A 16,541-nucleotide genomic window follows, 5' to 3' on the forward strand; every position below is an offset into this window, starting at 1 on the left:
TTTTTATTGTGGATATGTGACTATGTAGAGACAAGGCAGCATGGTGGCGTGGTGGTTAGCACGACTGCCTCACAACTAGAATGACATCTAGGCCTGGGTTCGATTCCACCTTGGACCATTGAGGGTTTCCTCCCACAGTCCAAAACGTGCAGTTACTGGTTAACTGGTTAGGTTAATTATCACGACTATGTGATATGCAGTACTATGGACAATAATTACTATAATAATACAATAATTCTTGAGGTGCTTAGCTATAAGTGATGAGGAGGCTCAAGGCAGCATGGAGGGAAGTTGGCCAATTATCAGAGCTGAAGCCTTAGAAACTGCCAAGCTAAGACTCTCACCCTTGGCTAACTGCTTGAAAAGGAAGTCAGGAGGATAAACCAGATGTCCACTGAAACATCCAAAGTAGATAAGTCATTCGAGGTCAGCCTGGGTTGAGTCCAAGAAAGACTGAATGCCCCTGCACCTCACACCTGCCTAGAACTGTAAGATCAGCAGGACCCTGATCCTGACCCTGGACAAATGGGAGGGTTGCAATTAAGGGAGCAGCTCAAAGTACCTACCTTAAAAACTTCTATTTGGTTGCAGCGCAGTTCACAGGGTCGCTACAGTGGACATGTCTGAGCTGGCAGATGTTTAAGCCGGATGCCCTTCCTGAAACAACTTTCCCAGGGATTTGTACCTCCTCCCAATCCCAGACCAGGGTGTTACATAATAAAAGCTAGAATTGTTACAGCTGGGCCCAGTGGCACTTTAATATTTAGATACTTTACTGATACTTAATTATTACTCTCAGGATGTCTGTTTCTTAGGGGGTGCTCATGAGACCATCCAGAAGATTTGGGGTCCACTAAAGCTGTAGTCAAAAATGTAAAGTTCATTCACTCATCGACATTTTGACAGCATGTGAGATAAACAAGGATTATTTTTACCTGTGTATCATGCAAAGCTCCTCCAGCAGAGTCCAAGAACACAACCAAACAGAACTGAGCTGAATAGATCTCCTTTATTAAAAGGTCATACTCACTCTGCCTTTGGGCTCTCGGGCTTTTTAAACTGCACAGCGTACAGCGAGTAGTAAACACAATGGAATGCATCGGAAGTTACATTCAACAAAACGACTTGTGGCCATCAGCATAGTGCAACGATGCTATTTAAGCTCATACAGATAGATATACAGTACATGCTGCCAGCTACCAGCAGTCCTACAGGAAGAAGCCACTTCATTAATGGACACACAACAAGCAGGGCTGTGGTTTTTTTTCAGCTAGTGTCATGAAATACAGTCAGGTACAAAAGTATCTGGACAGGGGCTCATGGATATCAGCTGTAAAGATGTCTGCCTTCACTTCATTATATATATATATATATATATATATATACATATAAATAAAATTAAAATGAACGAGATAGCACTCACCTTGCAGTGCAAAAAGTAACAAAAAACAAACAAACAGCAACATCTGTTTCCACAAATCACACAGATTCACATTTTCTACCAATTGTTTGGGTCCAAGTCGCAGGAGCAGAACTCTGGACAGACACCCAGACCTCCCTCTCTTCCACCACCTCCTCCAGCTATTCTGGTGGCACACGAGGCTCTCCCAGGCCAGCCGACATAATCTCTACTACTCAGACACCCACACCACCTCAACCAATGCCTTAAATGAGGAGGAGTAGCTGCTGTACTCTAACTCCTCCCAAATAGCCGAGTTCCACAAAGGAAGTTAATTTCCACCACCGATATCCTGGATCTCATTCTTTCAGTCACTGCCCACACCAGACATGTAGCCTGGTGTGGAGAGCCCTCACGCACCATCAAATACCTCAGAGGAGGAATCATGACCCACTTACTCCAAAAAAATACACACATTCAAAAGAAGGCAAATATCTCTGCAACTCACCCCCAAAACAATTCAGGCGTAAATATCCGTACGATCCAGAGGAGAAACGCCCAACCGTCCGTTTAAACACTGAAGCACCTGATTGCATCTTATTACTGCAACTCATTTTACTGAAAAAAAAACTGTAGCTACACATTTTTTTCCTTCACAAGAACATAAAAAAGTAAATTTTATACTTTTAAAAAAATTAAATTTATCATGAAATAAGTTGTTAAAAAGATTTTGGTAGTCGTTATAATAATACTGAGTTTAAAAGTTGATTTTCAAACGTGATGACAGAGCTGACATATGAATCCATGATCTTCCTCAGCAGAACTGATGAAGATCATGTGATCAGAGGCTCCAAAATATGTAGTGAACAGACCTGGAAGTGACTGTGCTGGAATAAAATGTTTTACAGCGACTTAAACAGAGACACTGCAGGCGAACACGAGAAAAAGTATCAATGGGAAACTTACAAGGCTGCGCTGAAGACCACTTTTTGAAGCTTTGGGATTAATTATATTACTATAATCAAATATTGGAGGATTTGCTGGACGACGATGGCTCACATCTGATTCTGGCTGCACAACGAACAAAGACAGTCTGACACTCTTTACAGAGCTGAGAGAGAGCAGCTCTAGCAAGGCATCCAAAGATTTCTCGCCAGATGGTTTTTCCGATCAACCGTCTCCAAAGGGATGTGGCTAAAATCACATGACAAAGTCAACAACAAAGTAAAGTGAAGCACGATGATGACGGCTGTGAGTGAGAGGAAGGTCAGGTCAAAGAGTAACTGGAAAACCTTCCCAACAAGCAACACAGGCCTGAGAAAAAAAACAATTCCACTCTTTTGGAGCTTTTTGAATCAGGTTCTTTCTCTGAAAAATAAATTAATTAAAAAAATAAATAAGAATCACAGTTGGAAGATGTTTTACTATGGAACAACCATCTCACTGTGGCCTGGTGTCGATCAGCTGATGAAGACAGCTGAGAACGACAACACCTTTGTGCGTGTTTTGGGGGGGATAAATAAATGTGTTGAAGGAGGCCTGAACAGGCTCTAAATTTAGAAACAAATGTAGCAACAGTGCAGTGAACTGAAGCGTGATGAAAATAAACAGAAAAGAAATAATATCCAAGTACAGCCCGAGAAACTCCCCCTGCTGGCTGCTTACAGTAAGAGAATTATACTTTGTGTTCTAAGTTTTCCAAATTTGTATGTTTAAATATGCAAATGAGAGATTCTCTCATTAAAATACGCACTGATTTTTATAAACGCTCATTAGAAAAAGGCTTGTTGAATATGTAACCGGGGACTAACGGGAAGAAAATGTGCAAAAGTCCTGGAAGGTCTCAAAGTGGCAGCGCTGAGACTTCAAAATGTGCAGTCAGAAAGCGACAGGTGATATCACAGTGGCTACATCCATCCTTTATCTACAACATAACTCGTTACAATATAATTAATCTTGATTAAGATTAAAGAAAACATGTTCTGTAAGCAAAACAGTTCAAACTGTTTGCCTGCAGTGTCTCCCCTTAAAAAAAAAAAGGAAACTTTAAACTGTTTCCTTTTTCTGACTCGTCATTGGTGGATATCAACCATCAGGATCAAACTGAAGGAACGAACTCAAACCCTTTTTAAAAGCCTGCTTATTAATTCATTACAGCTAAAACACAATTGACAGATATTCCCACTGACGACGCCCGGGCCCGGAGGCGAGTTAGGATGCTCAGACATTCACAGGTCTAAAAGTAGCTCAACACTAGTGCAGGTATAAAGAGAATGTAAGAAGCTTTTCTGCTGCAGCTAAACAGGCAAACAAGTCGAGTTATAGAAATTAACCAAATATTAATCAGCAGCAACATGAAGTCTGAGCAAATGGAAAAGCTTTTGTTTAGCCTAAAGGACTTTGAAAGGAAGACAGTGGAGATGAGGGGAGCAGAGGAAAGATCGTCCTACCTCAGGGTAAGTGCATTTAACAAACCAGCATCTGACTCATCTGAGCCCTTAAATCTGAAGGTTTGAGGTAAGACCAGCGATTAGACACACAATCTGTAATCTAACAGGTCACGTAAAGCGCTCAAAACTCCAGGATGACCCTGAAGTGGTTCTCGATGGAGGGCGGCTCGTCCTTGAAGTGCAGCTTCTTGCTTGGACACGCCCCAAACTCCTCCAGTGTCTTAATGAAGTGTCTGTACTCGCGGCCTACCCAGGCCCGCATCGGGTCGCACACCTCGTAAGGGGTCACGTGGGCGTGGATCGACACGCCGCTGGCGGCCAGCTCCTTCAGAACCTGCTTGTCTGTCACCCAGGTCTCGCTGCCCCCCGGGTGGCCCCCGTCCAGCCAGAACATATCAGAGATGCGCTTAATGAAGGGCGACATCAGCGGGTCGGCGCGGGCCCCGGGCAGCTCGTACACCATTTGGTTTAGGACCACGCAGCCTTTACTGAAGCCCACCAGGGTCAGGGAGAAGCCTGAGGGGATGCTGTCCGGTTGGAGGGGGTCTGGCAGGCTGGCTCGCTCCATGCCGTGGCTCAGCAGCGCCCTGTGGTCAGAAACGCCGCTCAGACTCAGAGAAAACAAAACATCATCTGAAGGCTTACAGCAGCATTTTCCTATTTCCTTTGGAATTCTCCTTCACATCCTTCTTTGACCCCGTGATGAAATTAGGAAAAGACACCGTGGATGGTCTAAAGGCAGATGGATTTTGGCTTTTGCTCACAATTCAATCAAATCTTCAAAGGTATGAACCTGAAGACATGCAAATGTGCATTTCAAGCCCTGACTGTACAGAAGTTTTCAGCCTCCATCTGGAGACTCTCTACCTTAGCTTCAGGTGCTGTGGGGAGACGCGCTACACCTGGGTGGGTCACTTTATTCTAAACTGATAAAAAGGCCAGATTAAAATTTGGACTGAGTAAGGGTTAAATAATATTGCAGAAAATTCACCACTAAAATAAAACAAGCTCCAAACCTGAGGTGGTGAAACGCTCCGTAGTCGACCGAGTACGGCGAGTGCTCCGGCGCCCCGAACATGTTGCTCTCCACGAAGTTTTGGTAGCAGCTGAACTTGTGCAGGTACATGCGCGAGGCTCTCACCACCCACACGTGTCTGTCGGGGAAGTGGTGGCCCAGGATGAGGGCGACCTGCTCCAGGCTCCAGGAAAGCCACTGGGCCCCTTCAGGCTGCAGAGCCATCTCCTCCTGGAAGTTCTGCACAGAGGGAAACGGGAAGGTTTACAGCTGCTTTTCACAGCACAAAGGGGCCCACATGTTCCCAGAATGGGAGCAGTGCAGCTGAATCACACTCTGTGGCTTCTAACTGTGGTTATTTACATTTAAATCCAGCACAGCTGTCAGTTTTAATGTATGTCAACACAGATTTTACCATACGATATTGGAGTTATAGATTTCAGCAGAGGAGCGGCTCGAGTGTGTTAGCAGTTTTCACTGTAGTTGAGAAGCAGAGTTAAAGTCAATATTTTATAATCGTTTTGTTTGACAGCATGAACCAAAAAAATACGTACATAAGAACAGATCTGTTCTGTTTCAAAATACAAGAGAACAGGAAGGAAACAAATGACTTAAACTGTGTTTAACTGCACTGAAGCACTTAAAGCGACCGGTGATGAAAGTGTTAAAAAAAGATACAGTACTGTGCAAAAGTCTTAAATGACTCAACATTTCATTACATTTTGCTTGTAACTTTTAAAGAGGTCTTGAGCAACAGTTCTCCAGGCTTTCTGAAGGTTTTCCAGGGCGGCTGTCAAGAAGCCATTGTTAATGAAGGGAAACAGAGAAAAGGCTGAGGTATGCCACATTACACAAGAACTGGACTGAAAGTCAGATCAGTGGTACCAGGTCTGATGGAGTGATGAATCCAAATTTTACATTTTTGGTTCAAATCTTTATCAGTTTGTTTGGAGGTCAGGAGAGAGGTATAACAGTGAGTGTCTGCAGCCATCTGTAAAACACCTTCTCTCCAACATCAGTGTCTGACCTCACAAATGCACTTCTGGAAGAATGGTCAAAAATTCCCATAAGCACTCCTAAACCTTGTGGAAAGCCTTCCCAGAAGAGCTGAAGCTATTATAGCTGCAAAGGGTGGGCCGACATCATATTAAACCCTCTAGATTAAGGATGGGATGTTACTCAGGTTCATATGTGTGTGAAGGCAGATGAGTGAATACTTTTGGCAGGATAGTGTATAGTGCTTTTCTACTTTGAGTAAAGTGTTTTCCTACTACAAGCTGTGAAAGAGAGAAAACGCTCAGACAAAAGAGGGTAATGAATGAGGAAATGTTCGCGGTGTTAGTGGAACTGGATAAGTGCTGATTAAACTGAATAAAACTAATGTTATGCAAAATCACAGTAATGCAGTATGATCAACAGGACACTCCTGATGCTATACTTTAGACTTCTTCCTCATATCATGCCGTTAAATGGTGAAAAGGGACTTAAAAAAAACAATAATAATCATGGCAGTGACACAGAGCTGCCTCGGTCATCTCATTAGGTGATTAACATCATTCACACAAGGCAGCCATGTCCACCTGAGACCTCCTCCATCGCTCTCACCTGAATATCCCCGTGAAAAAACACCACATGCCGGTTGCTGCTCTTCTCCTGCCCCCCCGGGTCAGGCCGCAGGAGCAGCAGGTCGTTCACTTGGTTGGGGAGGCTACCGGGAACCGCCGGCAGCCTCTGCAGCGGGCTTCCCGACAGCGCATCACGGCTGGCCGAGGCGTGCAGCCCCCGGAGCTCGGAGGGTGTCGTGGTCATCGCTTTGGCCGCAGTTGTTAAAGTCAGGCCCAACACTACAGCTCGGGCGGCTAGCATGGACTCTAAAATAAGAAAATGAGGTGGCGTTTTTCTTCATCCGCGTACTCGCTCCATGGTGCTGCTGTCAGCTAGCATCACATTATCATCAGCTAGTGCACAAACTGGGCCACGCAGCCTTATTATACGCAAACACTTACAAACACACGGTGTCTACAAACGCTCTCCGCCTCACATTGTGACACCTGCGGAATAAACGTACAAGATTTACTTCACTGACAGTTTTAGAGTCTGTTTTTGTCCACGAAGAGGCGCTGTTCATCAAAACCAAACGCACCAAATAACAACCCTCTGCAGTGGGCGATAACGTACGCGCTACTGCGCATGTTCCGCTTTCTCCAGAGAGCTGTGTCAGAAAGATAATTCACCGTGTTGTACTTCCGTTTTCGTCTACTTGGTCTGTGAAGCCAAGAGAAAAACATACAAAAGTATCGCGTAAAGTACTTAGTTCATGACAAAACGCAAACTGTTGTCGGTGTGAACAGTGGAGATTTTTCAGGTAAACCAAAAACTGAAACTCCCACTATTCACCATCAATTTGAAAATTTCCTCAATCTCATAATTTTTTGCAATTTGATTAGTTTCTGAAAATAATATGTAAATAAAAGCGCGTTCGTTAAATACACGAACACTACAGATCTTTTTTATTTTTAAAATACATACGAGGTCTATAAACATAAATAAATAAATCCCACAGTGTCCATGATCGGCATTGGGGGGAACCATCTTGCACTGAGCCTCCAAACTTTAGCTGAACACACTAAAATAAACGTGTTTACATTTCCGTGGATCCAGACTTACGTGGGTTCCTGGCGGTTGCGCTAAAGTGAGTGCAAAGTGAGTTATTTTGCGCAGAAATCTGTTTATTGTGCTTATTTTCCCCATATAAAGGATGCGCACCCTTAAAGAGCGTTCACATGTACCACTGACTTGTTTGCATGACTAAATTTACAGCAGGCTGGACTTTGGACGTACCTGTGCAAACATAATGGATAAACCATTGCACAACTACTCAGCTTAATAATTCCTATAAACTGCACTGAATTGTTTTATAAACTGATAATTACCCACTTAAATGAATCTGTTAGCTTCAGTCTGTGTATAAGAAGAGCTCCATTCATCTGCTGAATAGTAACCTATGCTCTTAAACACAGACTGCACCAGCTTTTATCTACTGAAGAACTTTTCATAACCTTTGTGCTTATTCTGGGACTGCTTGGGTCTCCATGCAACAATTACAATTAAATTAAAAGATAAAAATATTATTTTATTGCTCTATTTTTTTTTTTTTTTTTTGCTGAGGGGAAGATGCAGTTCTATGAACTGTCTGCAGCGGGACCAAACTGTCACCAAATATCCAAAATAATAACATTATTCCCCCAAGTTCTCACAGTAATGAGCTCAAAGCTGTAGGTGCAACAGCAAAAAACATGGGAAAAAAATGGCAATTTGTCCTTTGATGCTCATGATGTTGGGATAATGGCACATTTTACATTTAAATAATGCAGCCATATTTAGTTTTTGGTAAATCGCTGAACATAGTATTTGTACCATAAAATGGTGCATGTCACTGTACCTTTATTTAGCCAAACAGGTAACATGCTGCCATCTAGTGGTAAACTTTTAAGTTATATTCTGAACAGGGTAATTACAAAAAGTACCTTTAATGGAAAACTGTGGTATTTTTAAAGATCGACCCTATTTTCAGATATTCTGGGGACTAAATTGTAAAAAAAAAAAAAAAAAAAAAAAAAATCCAGTATCCCTTTTTTTCTCAGATTAAAAACTTGAGACTTCGCTAAACAGCAGGTGGTGTCACAGGGGCTACATCCATACTTTATATTTCTTTGCTCAGTACTGGACTCTGAAAAAGAAAGAGCACCAGATATTTAAAAAAAAAATAATAATCTGGTCCTTAGCAGATCTTAAGATGAGTTAAGTACAACCTGAGATGAAAAACACCAGCTGAAATATTACAGTTTCATTATTTATTTAACAAAAACTGAGCGAAAATGCAGAAGCAGTGTGTGAAAAACTAAATACACCCTTACTGCTTCCACAGGAGGAGGGAAGGTAGGAGAAGAAGGCAAGTAGCAGCCAATCAAATGTACTTAATTAATGGATCATGAAGTATGAGCACCTCTATAAAAGTTTTGATGGTGCATTCAGGTGTGTGTTAACAGTCCTCCCAGGACTCCATTTCAGACTGTACAGGCCTCAGTTAGCATGTAAAAGGTTAAAGTTCATGACAGCACAATTGGAAAATGACTTCACATGGATTGTATTTTACTGTTTACAAATTCAAATTTCCATCTAAAGCGTGGCTGCATTTCCACCTTCCCGGTTCTGCTTGCGGCGATTGTTTCGGACCCGATGAAACATGGCCTCGAGTTCTGTGGGCAGACGACTGGCAGCGTGTCTCCTCAACGTTTCTGAGGCTCGCAGCAAGGAGCTGGTGGAGACGGTGGCCAAGGCGGCTTTGTACAACACGGAAGGTGAGCTCAGTGTATCAACTACCATCTGTTCTTTAAGCTACATTTGACAGTTTGCTGTACAGTGGCAACATGAGCTTGAAGGCTAAACTACCATATCTGCCCAACTCAGAGCTGCAAAATCACTGGACTGCACACAGTCAGGTCATCTATGTTGGTACCAGATGTAACCACCTTATCCCCGTCACCGTAAACCTGTACAACATAACCTGAAATCAGACATTCACTAAAACGTGTTGTCTTTATTGTGCAACAGGTGTGAGGCGGGAGGGGACCACGGTGCTGAACATCTTTAATGATCACGACTACAACCGCTCTGTCATCACTATTGTGGCCAGCATCGACTCCATCAGTAAGTCCTCTTTGTCTTCTGTCTTGTAACGTTTTCCATATTCACTCTCCTGCTCCCGGGAAAGGGATGAATGAATCAGCTGCGGTTTTCCAATCCTTTAATAAGCTTTGTGAGGGATTTAAACACACAGAAAACCAGCGAGAACCGTTTTCCAGCAAGGATCACAGAGAAAAGTTTATCTCCGTGAATCCTTGTCCAAAACACGACCCTCTAACAATGAAAGCTGGCAAAGTTTCCAGCTCTGCCTCCTGCCCGTGGGCCCTGCAGTGAGTTTGATGCTGTTTTTGATGTTTTTCAGGTGAGGCGATCCTGTCTGCCTGTGAGCAGGCGTGCGGGTTGATTGACATGCGAGCTCATACGGGAGTCCATCCGTGCATGGGCGCTGTTGACCTCATACCCATCTACCCACTGGGGGAAGAAGTGGGAGCAGAAGACTGTACCAAAGAGGCGCTCGGTGTGTGTTTCACAGTGTTCCCCGAAAGCACACCCCCCCCCCCATCATTTCAACCGTTGATCCACCACTTTTATTTTTTCTATTTAAAAGCTCATTATTGTCTAACGCAGTGGTCGCCAACCTTTTCTGAGCCACAGACCGGTTTAGTGTTAGACAATATTTCCTTTCAGGCATGGCAGATAAATACATCAAAATAAATGATGCGACCATAATCAAAAGTGTAACATCGTGTCACAACAAGAATAACATCCTCTCTGGTCGCCATGGTAACATTTAAACATGCCTTCAAAATAAGGTACAGCGCAAAAACAAATACAGTAGAAATCGCCTCAGTCGGATTCAAATGACCCAAGGAATTTCACCCGACTTGTAAAAAATCCATCATAAGTGTTCAAAGTATCAGACAGAATTTGGGTTCTAATATTGAATTTAACTGCAGGTGGATTTACTTCCGCAAATTTTATAATCTCATATTTTTGCTCGTAAGTGTGAGTTTGTAGCTTACGCTCGCCTCCTGCACTTGCCATGATTGTCTCCAGTGAAATGAACTGATATAGACACTAAAGCGATCTCCAGGTGTTGTTAGTGTGGGTAGTTGTGCATGAACCAGTCGATGCATGGAAGTGGGCGGACGGGAGCTGAGGAGGGCTTTAGCGCTAAACTCATCCGGCTTCTGGATCACATTTAATTGGAAATGTATTACAATGGGACCAGAATTTTCATCCGAGGTAGGCGAATATCCCACTTGTACGATCAGATTTAGGTGTTGATTTTATTGGAATTAACATTAGGAAAAATCTGGACCTGCAGAAACCGTCCGACTAGAATGAACATCCGATTTGTGCGACTTCGACTTTTTACTGTATAAAGCGCATGAAAAATACAACTCACCATAACGCTGAGTCAGAGTGAGCCCTGAGCTTGTTTCTCTGCAACTCATTTTTGCTAGCTTGTTATGTAGGTCAACCAACCTATTTCGTTAGACAGGCACGGGAACCAGTGAAGCTTGTGGGATTAACTTTAGCAGTTACGTATCACGTGACTGAGACAAGCATCTTGACACATCAAGAGGGAGTCATAGACAGATGTAAGAGAGAATCCACCCATTTTTCAAAATAAAACATCGTTCAGCCTCAGATATTGAGTAAAACGGAAACAATGTAAGTTACTAATTCTTTAAGTGCGGCCCGGTACCAAATGACCCACGGACCGGAACTGGTCTGCTGCCCAGGGGTTGGGGACCTCTGGTCTAATGAACCCTTTATCTGTTATTTTACTGAAAAATTTCTACTGCTAGTCATACTTTTAGCTAATACTTTTACAATTTCAACTGCTAGCCATACTTCCAGCTAATAATTAATTTATTTTTATTAATTGTTATTAATAATTTTAACTAAACGCTTAAATTATCTACCCATTATATTTATCTATAAATTGTATCCACCCATCTATATCGTTGGCTAACGATGAATAAATACTTGTAGCTAATTGTTTCAGCTGCCAAACATTTTTCTAGCTAATTATTTCCAACTTTTTATGAGCATTAAATTAAATATGTAGCTAATAATTTCAGCTGCTAGCTGGGTATATCTTCAGCTAATTATTTAAAACTTTATATTAAGAATTTTTAGCAGTTTGATTCATTTATCCGTCATGTTTAGCTAAGTTTTATTTGTTTATACACATTTTAGGCTCACACATTCAGCTGCTAATCTCGTAACCACACTGTTATTACTTCAGCAGTTAATCTGTGCTACGTATTTACTTAAATATTTCAGACTTATCATTTTTAAAAAATCTATATACAATTATATACAACACACTGTGGCTGAAAACTGCAACCTAACATTTTTTATTTTTCTACATTTAGCTAGCTATTTGGCTAATATAATCATTTGTGTGTTTGTATTTCTGTGCCGTCGCCTTTCAGCAGTTATCGTAGTCTGTTTGTCTAAAATTTTATTTGTTTATAGTATAGAAACTTTTCCATTTTTGTCCCCATCATGAACTGTTAACATATTACAGATAAAATTGTTTTTATTATAATTATCAGGCTATTTCAACATTTTCCTCACCTTTATAATCATTATTTATCTATTAAAATCATTTATGCATTTATTTGTATCTGTTACTACTTCTAACTCATTTCTTTAAATAAATTGTGAAATCTATTTTTTTCAGATTAGTTGAACTAATCTTCCCACATACCCCCGAGCTGCTGTATAAGCCCCCCTGGTTGGAAATCATATTTTAGATCCTCACTGGCTGTCAGTGTTCCTGATTTATTTTTAGTTCCTTTCCTGCTGTGGACAGATATCACTCCTGACTCAAAAGAAACTTCCAGTGTGTGTTCACAGAAATATTTATGTTATTCACACTTTTCCTTATATTTCCCTGAATTATTCTTCAGGATATGTTCAGTAATGAGCTCATCACCTGCTTGTAGCTGATGATGCGACGTCCTTTTTCATTTCTTGTGCTGTTGATTACTTTCACAGTTTCCCGGCTGACTTGGTAACCATGTGTCTTTCTGATAATGAGCAATAACTCGACACTTTGCCGTCATGCCTGCACTCTGCATGCTAATCTGTGTGGTGTGACTGCAAAATGGTAATTGGCAAACTCGCTAACAAGCACTATATTCATGCATGCATGTAACAAGCGGCCCATGTGTCCATATTTTCCATCCGTCTGAATTGCATCCCTGCAGGTGTGTTTCGGCCCGTCACGTTCTTTCTGCCCTCGTGTTTCTGAATTTGTGTGCATGTGACAACATGTGCTCCATTTGCCGGTCAGCTGTAACGTGTCTGTGCTCTTGCTCGGGCTCAGCTGTGGCTCGGGGACTTACAGAGAGGGTCCGGGGCACCAGCGCCTTCCTGTTCGGCTGGGCGGACTCCCCCTTACAGCGTGGGTTGGCGCACAGGAGGAAGGAGATGGGATGGTTCAGGAAGAAGCTGGACCTGCAGGCAATCAGGGCCGACGTGGGGCCTCAGCCACAGACACGATTCGGCCTCACAGGTGAGCCAAAGGTAGCAGATAACGAAGGTTAGTGTCTCTTTGGTGTGATTATACAATGCAGGTGACTTTGTGTCTGTGTTTGTTTGCTGGTCTGACCACAGGCTGTGTCCCTCCTCTGTTCTGACCTTTGAATGGAAAAAGCTGAACAGTTCAGGCAGCTAAAAAAATGTGGACGTGTTCTCACATTAAAAGAGTCAGACCGGTGGGCCTATTAGCACATTCTGAGTCAAAGTAAAAGGTGTCGAACGTCAGACGCTCACAGCCTGTTGTTGCCTTTAAAGTTGTGATCCAATAGTGCAACATTTACTCTCTATAATAAGCACTGTGGTATTTGCGAAGAACAAAAATAATTTAGTAGAAAAACTACAGGGACTGTGCCTAGTCAAGTTTAGCTGAAGCTAACAGGAGGGGCGATCCAGATCTCAGTGCAGTGGAGAACATCCTGTGAGGTTCCTGCACCAAATAAGTCATCACCGTCTGAGCAAAAGGACTATCAACCAGTTGGTCTCACACCACATGTGATGACGGCACTGGAGAGACTAGTCTTGGCCCACCTGAGACCACAGGTGACCAAATCTGAGAGTGGATAATGCAGTCACGTCTAAATGCTGCAGAGCTTACAGTACTTACATCAAGGTAGTAACAGCTGCACAGTGGAGATCTCCTTTTTTGTGCATTTAACATGATTATGCTGCTTCTACTGAGAGAGAATGTCAGTATGTGAGACTAAGCAGTGCTCTTTCTGATCTGGTGATGTGGAGCACAGGAGCTCCATTCCTGTTCACCTTCCAGTACAGTGATTGGGAGTATTAATGATTGGCAGGATGAGGACTGTCGATATTGATTAAAGGAGCTCATTTAGTTCTGATTCGTCTGATTTCTGGCAGGTGTCGGGGCCGGTCCCTACGTCATGAACTGCAACGTCACCATTGACACCCAGGACATCTCTTTGGGTCGCAGCATTGCCAAATGCATCAGGGAGTCAACCCCAGGAGGCCTACCTGGAGTGCAGGTGCTGGCCCTACCACACGAGGGCGCTGTGGAAATCGCTTGTAATGTGGAAAGCGTGAAGGGGAACCCACCGGATCACCTGATTGTAGGTGAACAGTGGCCATCTTTCAGCATCAGCGGCGAGTCGTTCTGTCACGCTCCGGCTTCTCTCATCACGGCAAGGGTCGCTGAGTTTGCAGGAAGACACGGGGTCAGCACGAAGGGCACCGCCTTGGTGGGGTTCACCCCCCGTGAGTGCAGGGGCCTAGCAGAGTTTGCTCTGTCTCAGGGGATTGCCGAGTTCTGGAAAGAGCAGCGCAGGATCCGCATGTGAAAACAAAAACCAGAGGAGGTTTCACCTCTGTTACCATGAGAACTGACTGTTATTGAGCCTTCAGGTTCTTTATGCTCCACTGCTACACAAATACAGTTTACAGCAGTGTTTACAGCAGTGTTTACGTGTCAATAGTTTTTCTATTTGAAGTGATGTTTGAGTAAAGTCTTCAGTTTCACACATGAAAACAAAACTGGAGTAACCTCTCTGTTACTCCATGTAAAGAAGGGTAGGACAAACAATTCATCATATTCCTCTTGCTCCTGTGACACATTATCAATACACTGAACCATATTATCAACTGAATTGGCACATTAAAATGGAGTAATGATGAAAACATCCACAAACACCTGCGCTAAAATGCTGTGAATATATCATAATGCCAGTTTTTTTTACTCATTAAAGTAGTGAACAAAGCAGGAAGTTGATCAGAAATCTAAATATTCAAAATAGTCGATTTAAAAAAACAAGTTTCCTTTGGCTATTTCTTGTCTTAAAACATTTATTTTTAATAGCTTTTACTGATGCTTAGTAGTATGTAACACCCTACTACCATCAGTAGGCGGTAATGCACCTGGATGCTGTTTCCCAGCAACCATTAAACAACAAATACAGATATTAAACTTCTGACGGCCGACTGATAGAATGTGTCTGGCACCTGAGGTGTTGTGGAAATCTGAAATAAACTGAGGTGCACATACCCAGGTTGTCTTTGTGAGTTTTATTTTCCTTTGCAGCAGTCTGCATTCCTTTTGACTCAGAGAGATTGTAAGCCTAGAATATTTATAGAGACAAGTTCTCTGTCTGGCATGGTCAAAGAATGCCATGAAGACAGTGTGTGATAAAAGACTCATACATTAATATGTGCTATATGTGACAGATTACATGGAAACAGAATAAGACAATATGGAGTCTTCCATTCAGTGAGGTCAGTTTGACACAGAAGTAGCAGAATGTCAAAAACAGGTTAGCTGCAAAGCCAAAGATGCTCCAGCCTGTCAGGTAAGGGTAGCACCTCACAGGTCTGCTGCGATTATGCATCACAAATGAGGCAAAATATTGCAGGTAACATTATTGGGGTGATACAGTACTATGAGGTCTTTAAGATAAGATGGGACCTGATTATTTAACACCTTGTATGTGCGAAGAAGTAGAAACATGCTCTCTTTTTCTAGTGCCCATCAGTACTCTCACTGCAGCATTTTGGATCAGCTGAAGGCTTTTCAGGGAGCGTTTAGAACAGCCTGATAATAATGAATTACAATAGTCCAGGCTAGAAGTAATAAATGCATGAATTAGCTTTTCAGCATCACTCTGAGAAAGGATGTTTCTAATTTTAGAAATATTGCACAAATGCAAAAAAGCGGTCCTACATATTTAATGTGCATTGAAGGACATATCCTACTCAAAAATGACTCCAAGATTTCTCACAATGTTACTGGAATCCAAGGTAAAGCCATCCAGAGTAAGTATCTGGTTAGACAGCATGTTTCTAAGTTTTGTGGGGCCGAGTATAAGCCCCACAAATTCGAGGTCATACAGGCCTTTAAGTCTTTAAGGCATTCCTGCAGTTTAACTAATTGATGTGTTTCATCTGGCTTCATTGATAGATAAAGCTCAGTATCATCTGCATAACAATGAAAATTTATGCAGTGCTTTTTAATAATACTGCCTAAGGGAAGCGTGTATAATGTAAATAAAATTGGTCCTAGCACAGAACCCTGTGGAACTCCATAAATGACCTTAGTGTGTGAAGAAGACTCCCCATTTACATGAACAAATTGGAGTCAATTAGATAAATATGATTCAAACCACTGCAGTGCAGTACCTTTAATACCTATAGTATGCTCTAATAAAATATTATGGTCAACAGAATCAAACGCTGCACTGAGGTGTAACAGGACAAGCACAGAGATGAGTCCACTGTCAGAGGCCATAAGAAGATAATTTGTAACCTTATAAACAGTAAATAGCTAGATTGATTAAAGCATTTAAACATGATCCTATTAATCTAACAGAGTAGTCTCAGTTTAGAGTAATTCAATTAGAAAGTGTATGCTAAATAGATATAAGACCAACCAGTGGCAATGTCTGCACATCAGCAATGGCTAATGTCCATCCGTCCATCCTCTCTCACGTATCCGGGTCCAGGTCAGGAATCTAAGCAGAGA

At 42.3% G+C, this 16,541-nt stretch overlaps 2 protein-coding genes across 6 annotated transcripts; one reads left to right on the forward strand and one right to left on the reverse strand.

Moving 5' to 3' along the window:
* Nucleotides 1-995: 995 nt before the first annotated feature.
* On the reverse strand, nt 996-7,654 carry c21h2orf69 (chromosome 21 C2orf69 homolog). Of its 3 annotated transcripts, none has more exons than XM_030758433.1 (4): nt 7,532-7,654; nt 6,470-6,735; nt 4,866-5,104; nt 996-4,436 (listed from the first exon to the last, which is right to left on the reverse strand). In XM_030758433.1, exons 2-4 carry the CDS (start codon nt 6,728-6,730, stop codon nt 3,971-3,973), a joined length of 966 nt encoding a protein of 321 aa, XP_030614293.1. In that variant the 5' UTR covers nt 6,731-6,735; nt 7,532-7,654; the 3' UTR covers nt 996-3,970. The 3 variants fall into 3 exon arrangements, with proteins under 3 accessions (XP_030614293.1, XP_030614294.1, XP_030614292.1); XM_030758434.1 differs by lacking the exon at nt 7,532-7,654 and adding an exon at nt 6,871-7,039; XM_030758432.1 differs by lacking the exon at nt 7,532-7,654 and having other exon boundaries at nt 6,470-7,039.
* ftcdnl1 (formiminotransferase cyclodeaminase N-terminal like 1) lies at nt 7,453-15,038 on the forward strand. Of its 3 annotated transcripts, none has more exons than XM_030758429.1 (6): nt 7,453-7,567; nt 9,050-9,225; nt 9,479-9,574; nt 9,873-10,028; nt 12,858-13,073; nt 13,934-15,038. In XM_030758429.1, the coding sequence occupies exons 2-6, from the start codon at nt 9,111-9,113 to the stop codon at nt 14,368-14,370; spliced, it is 1,020 nt and encodes a 339-aa protein (XP_030614289.1). In that variant the 5' UTR covers nt 7,453-7,567; nt 9,050-9,110; the 3' UTR covers nt 14,371-15,038. The 3 variants fall into 3 exon arrangements, with proteins under 3 accessions (XP_030614289.1, XP_030614291.1, XP_030614290.1); XM_030758431.1 differs by having other exon boundaries at nt 12,858-13,046; XM_030758430.1 differs by having other exon boundaries at nt 7,469-7,556.
* The last annotated feature ends 1,503 nt before the right edge of the window (nt 15,039-16,541 follow it).

The sequence above is a fragment of the Archocentrus centrarchus genome, chromosome 21, assembly GCF_007364275.1.
Source record: "Archocentrus centrarchus isolate MPI-CPG fArcCen1 chromosome 21, fArcCen1, whole genome shotgun sequence".
Taxonomy (NCBI): domain Eukaryota; kingdom Metazoa; phylum Chordata; class Actinopteri; order Cichliformes; family Cichlidae; genus Archocentrus; species Archocentrus centrarchus.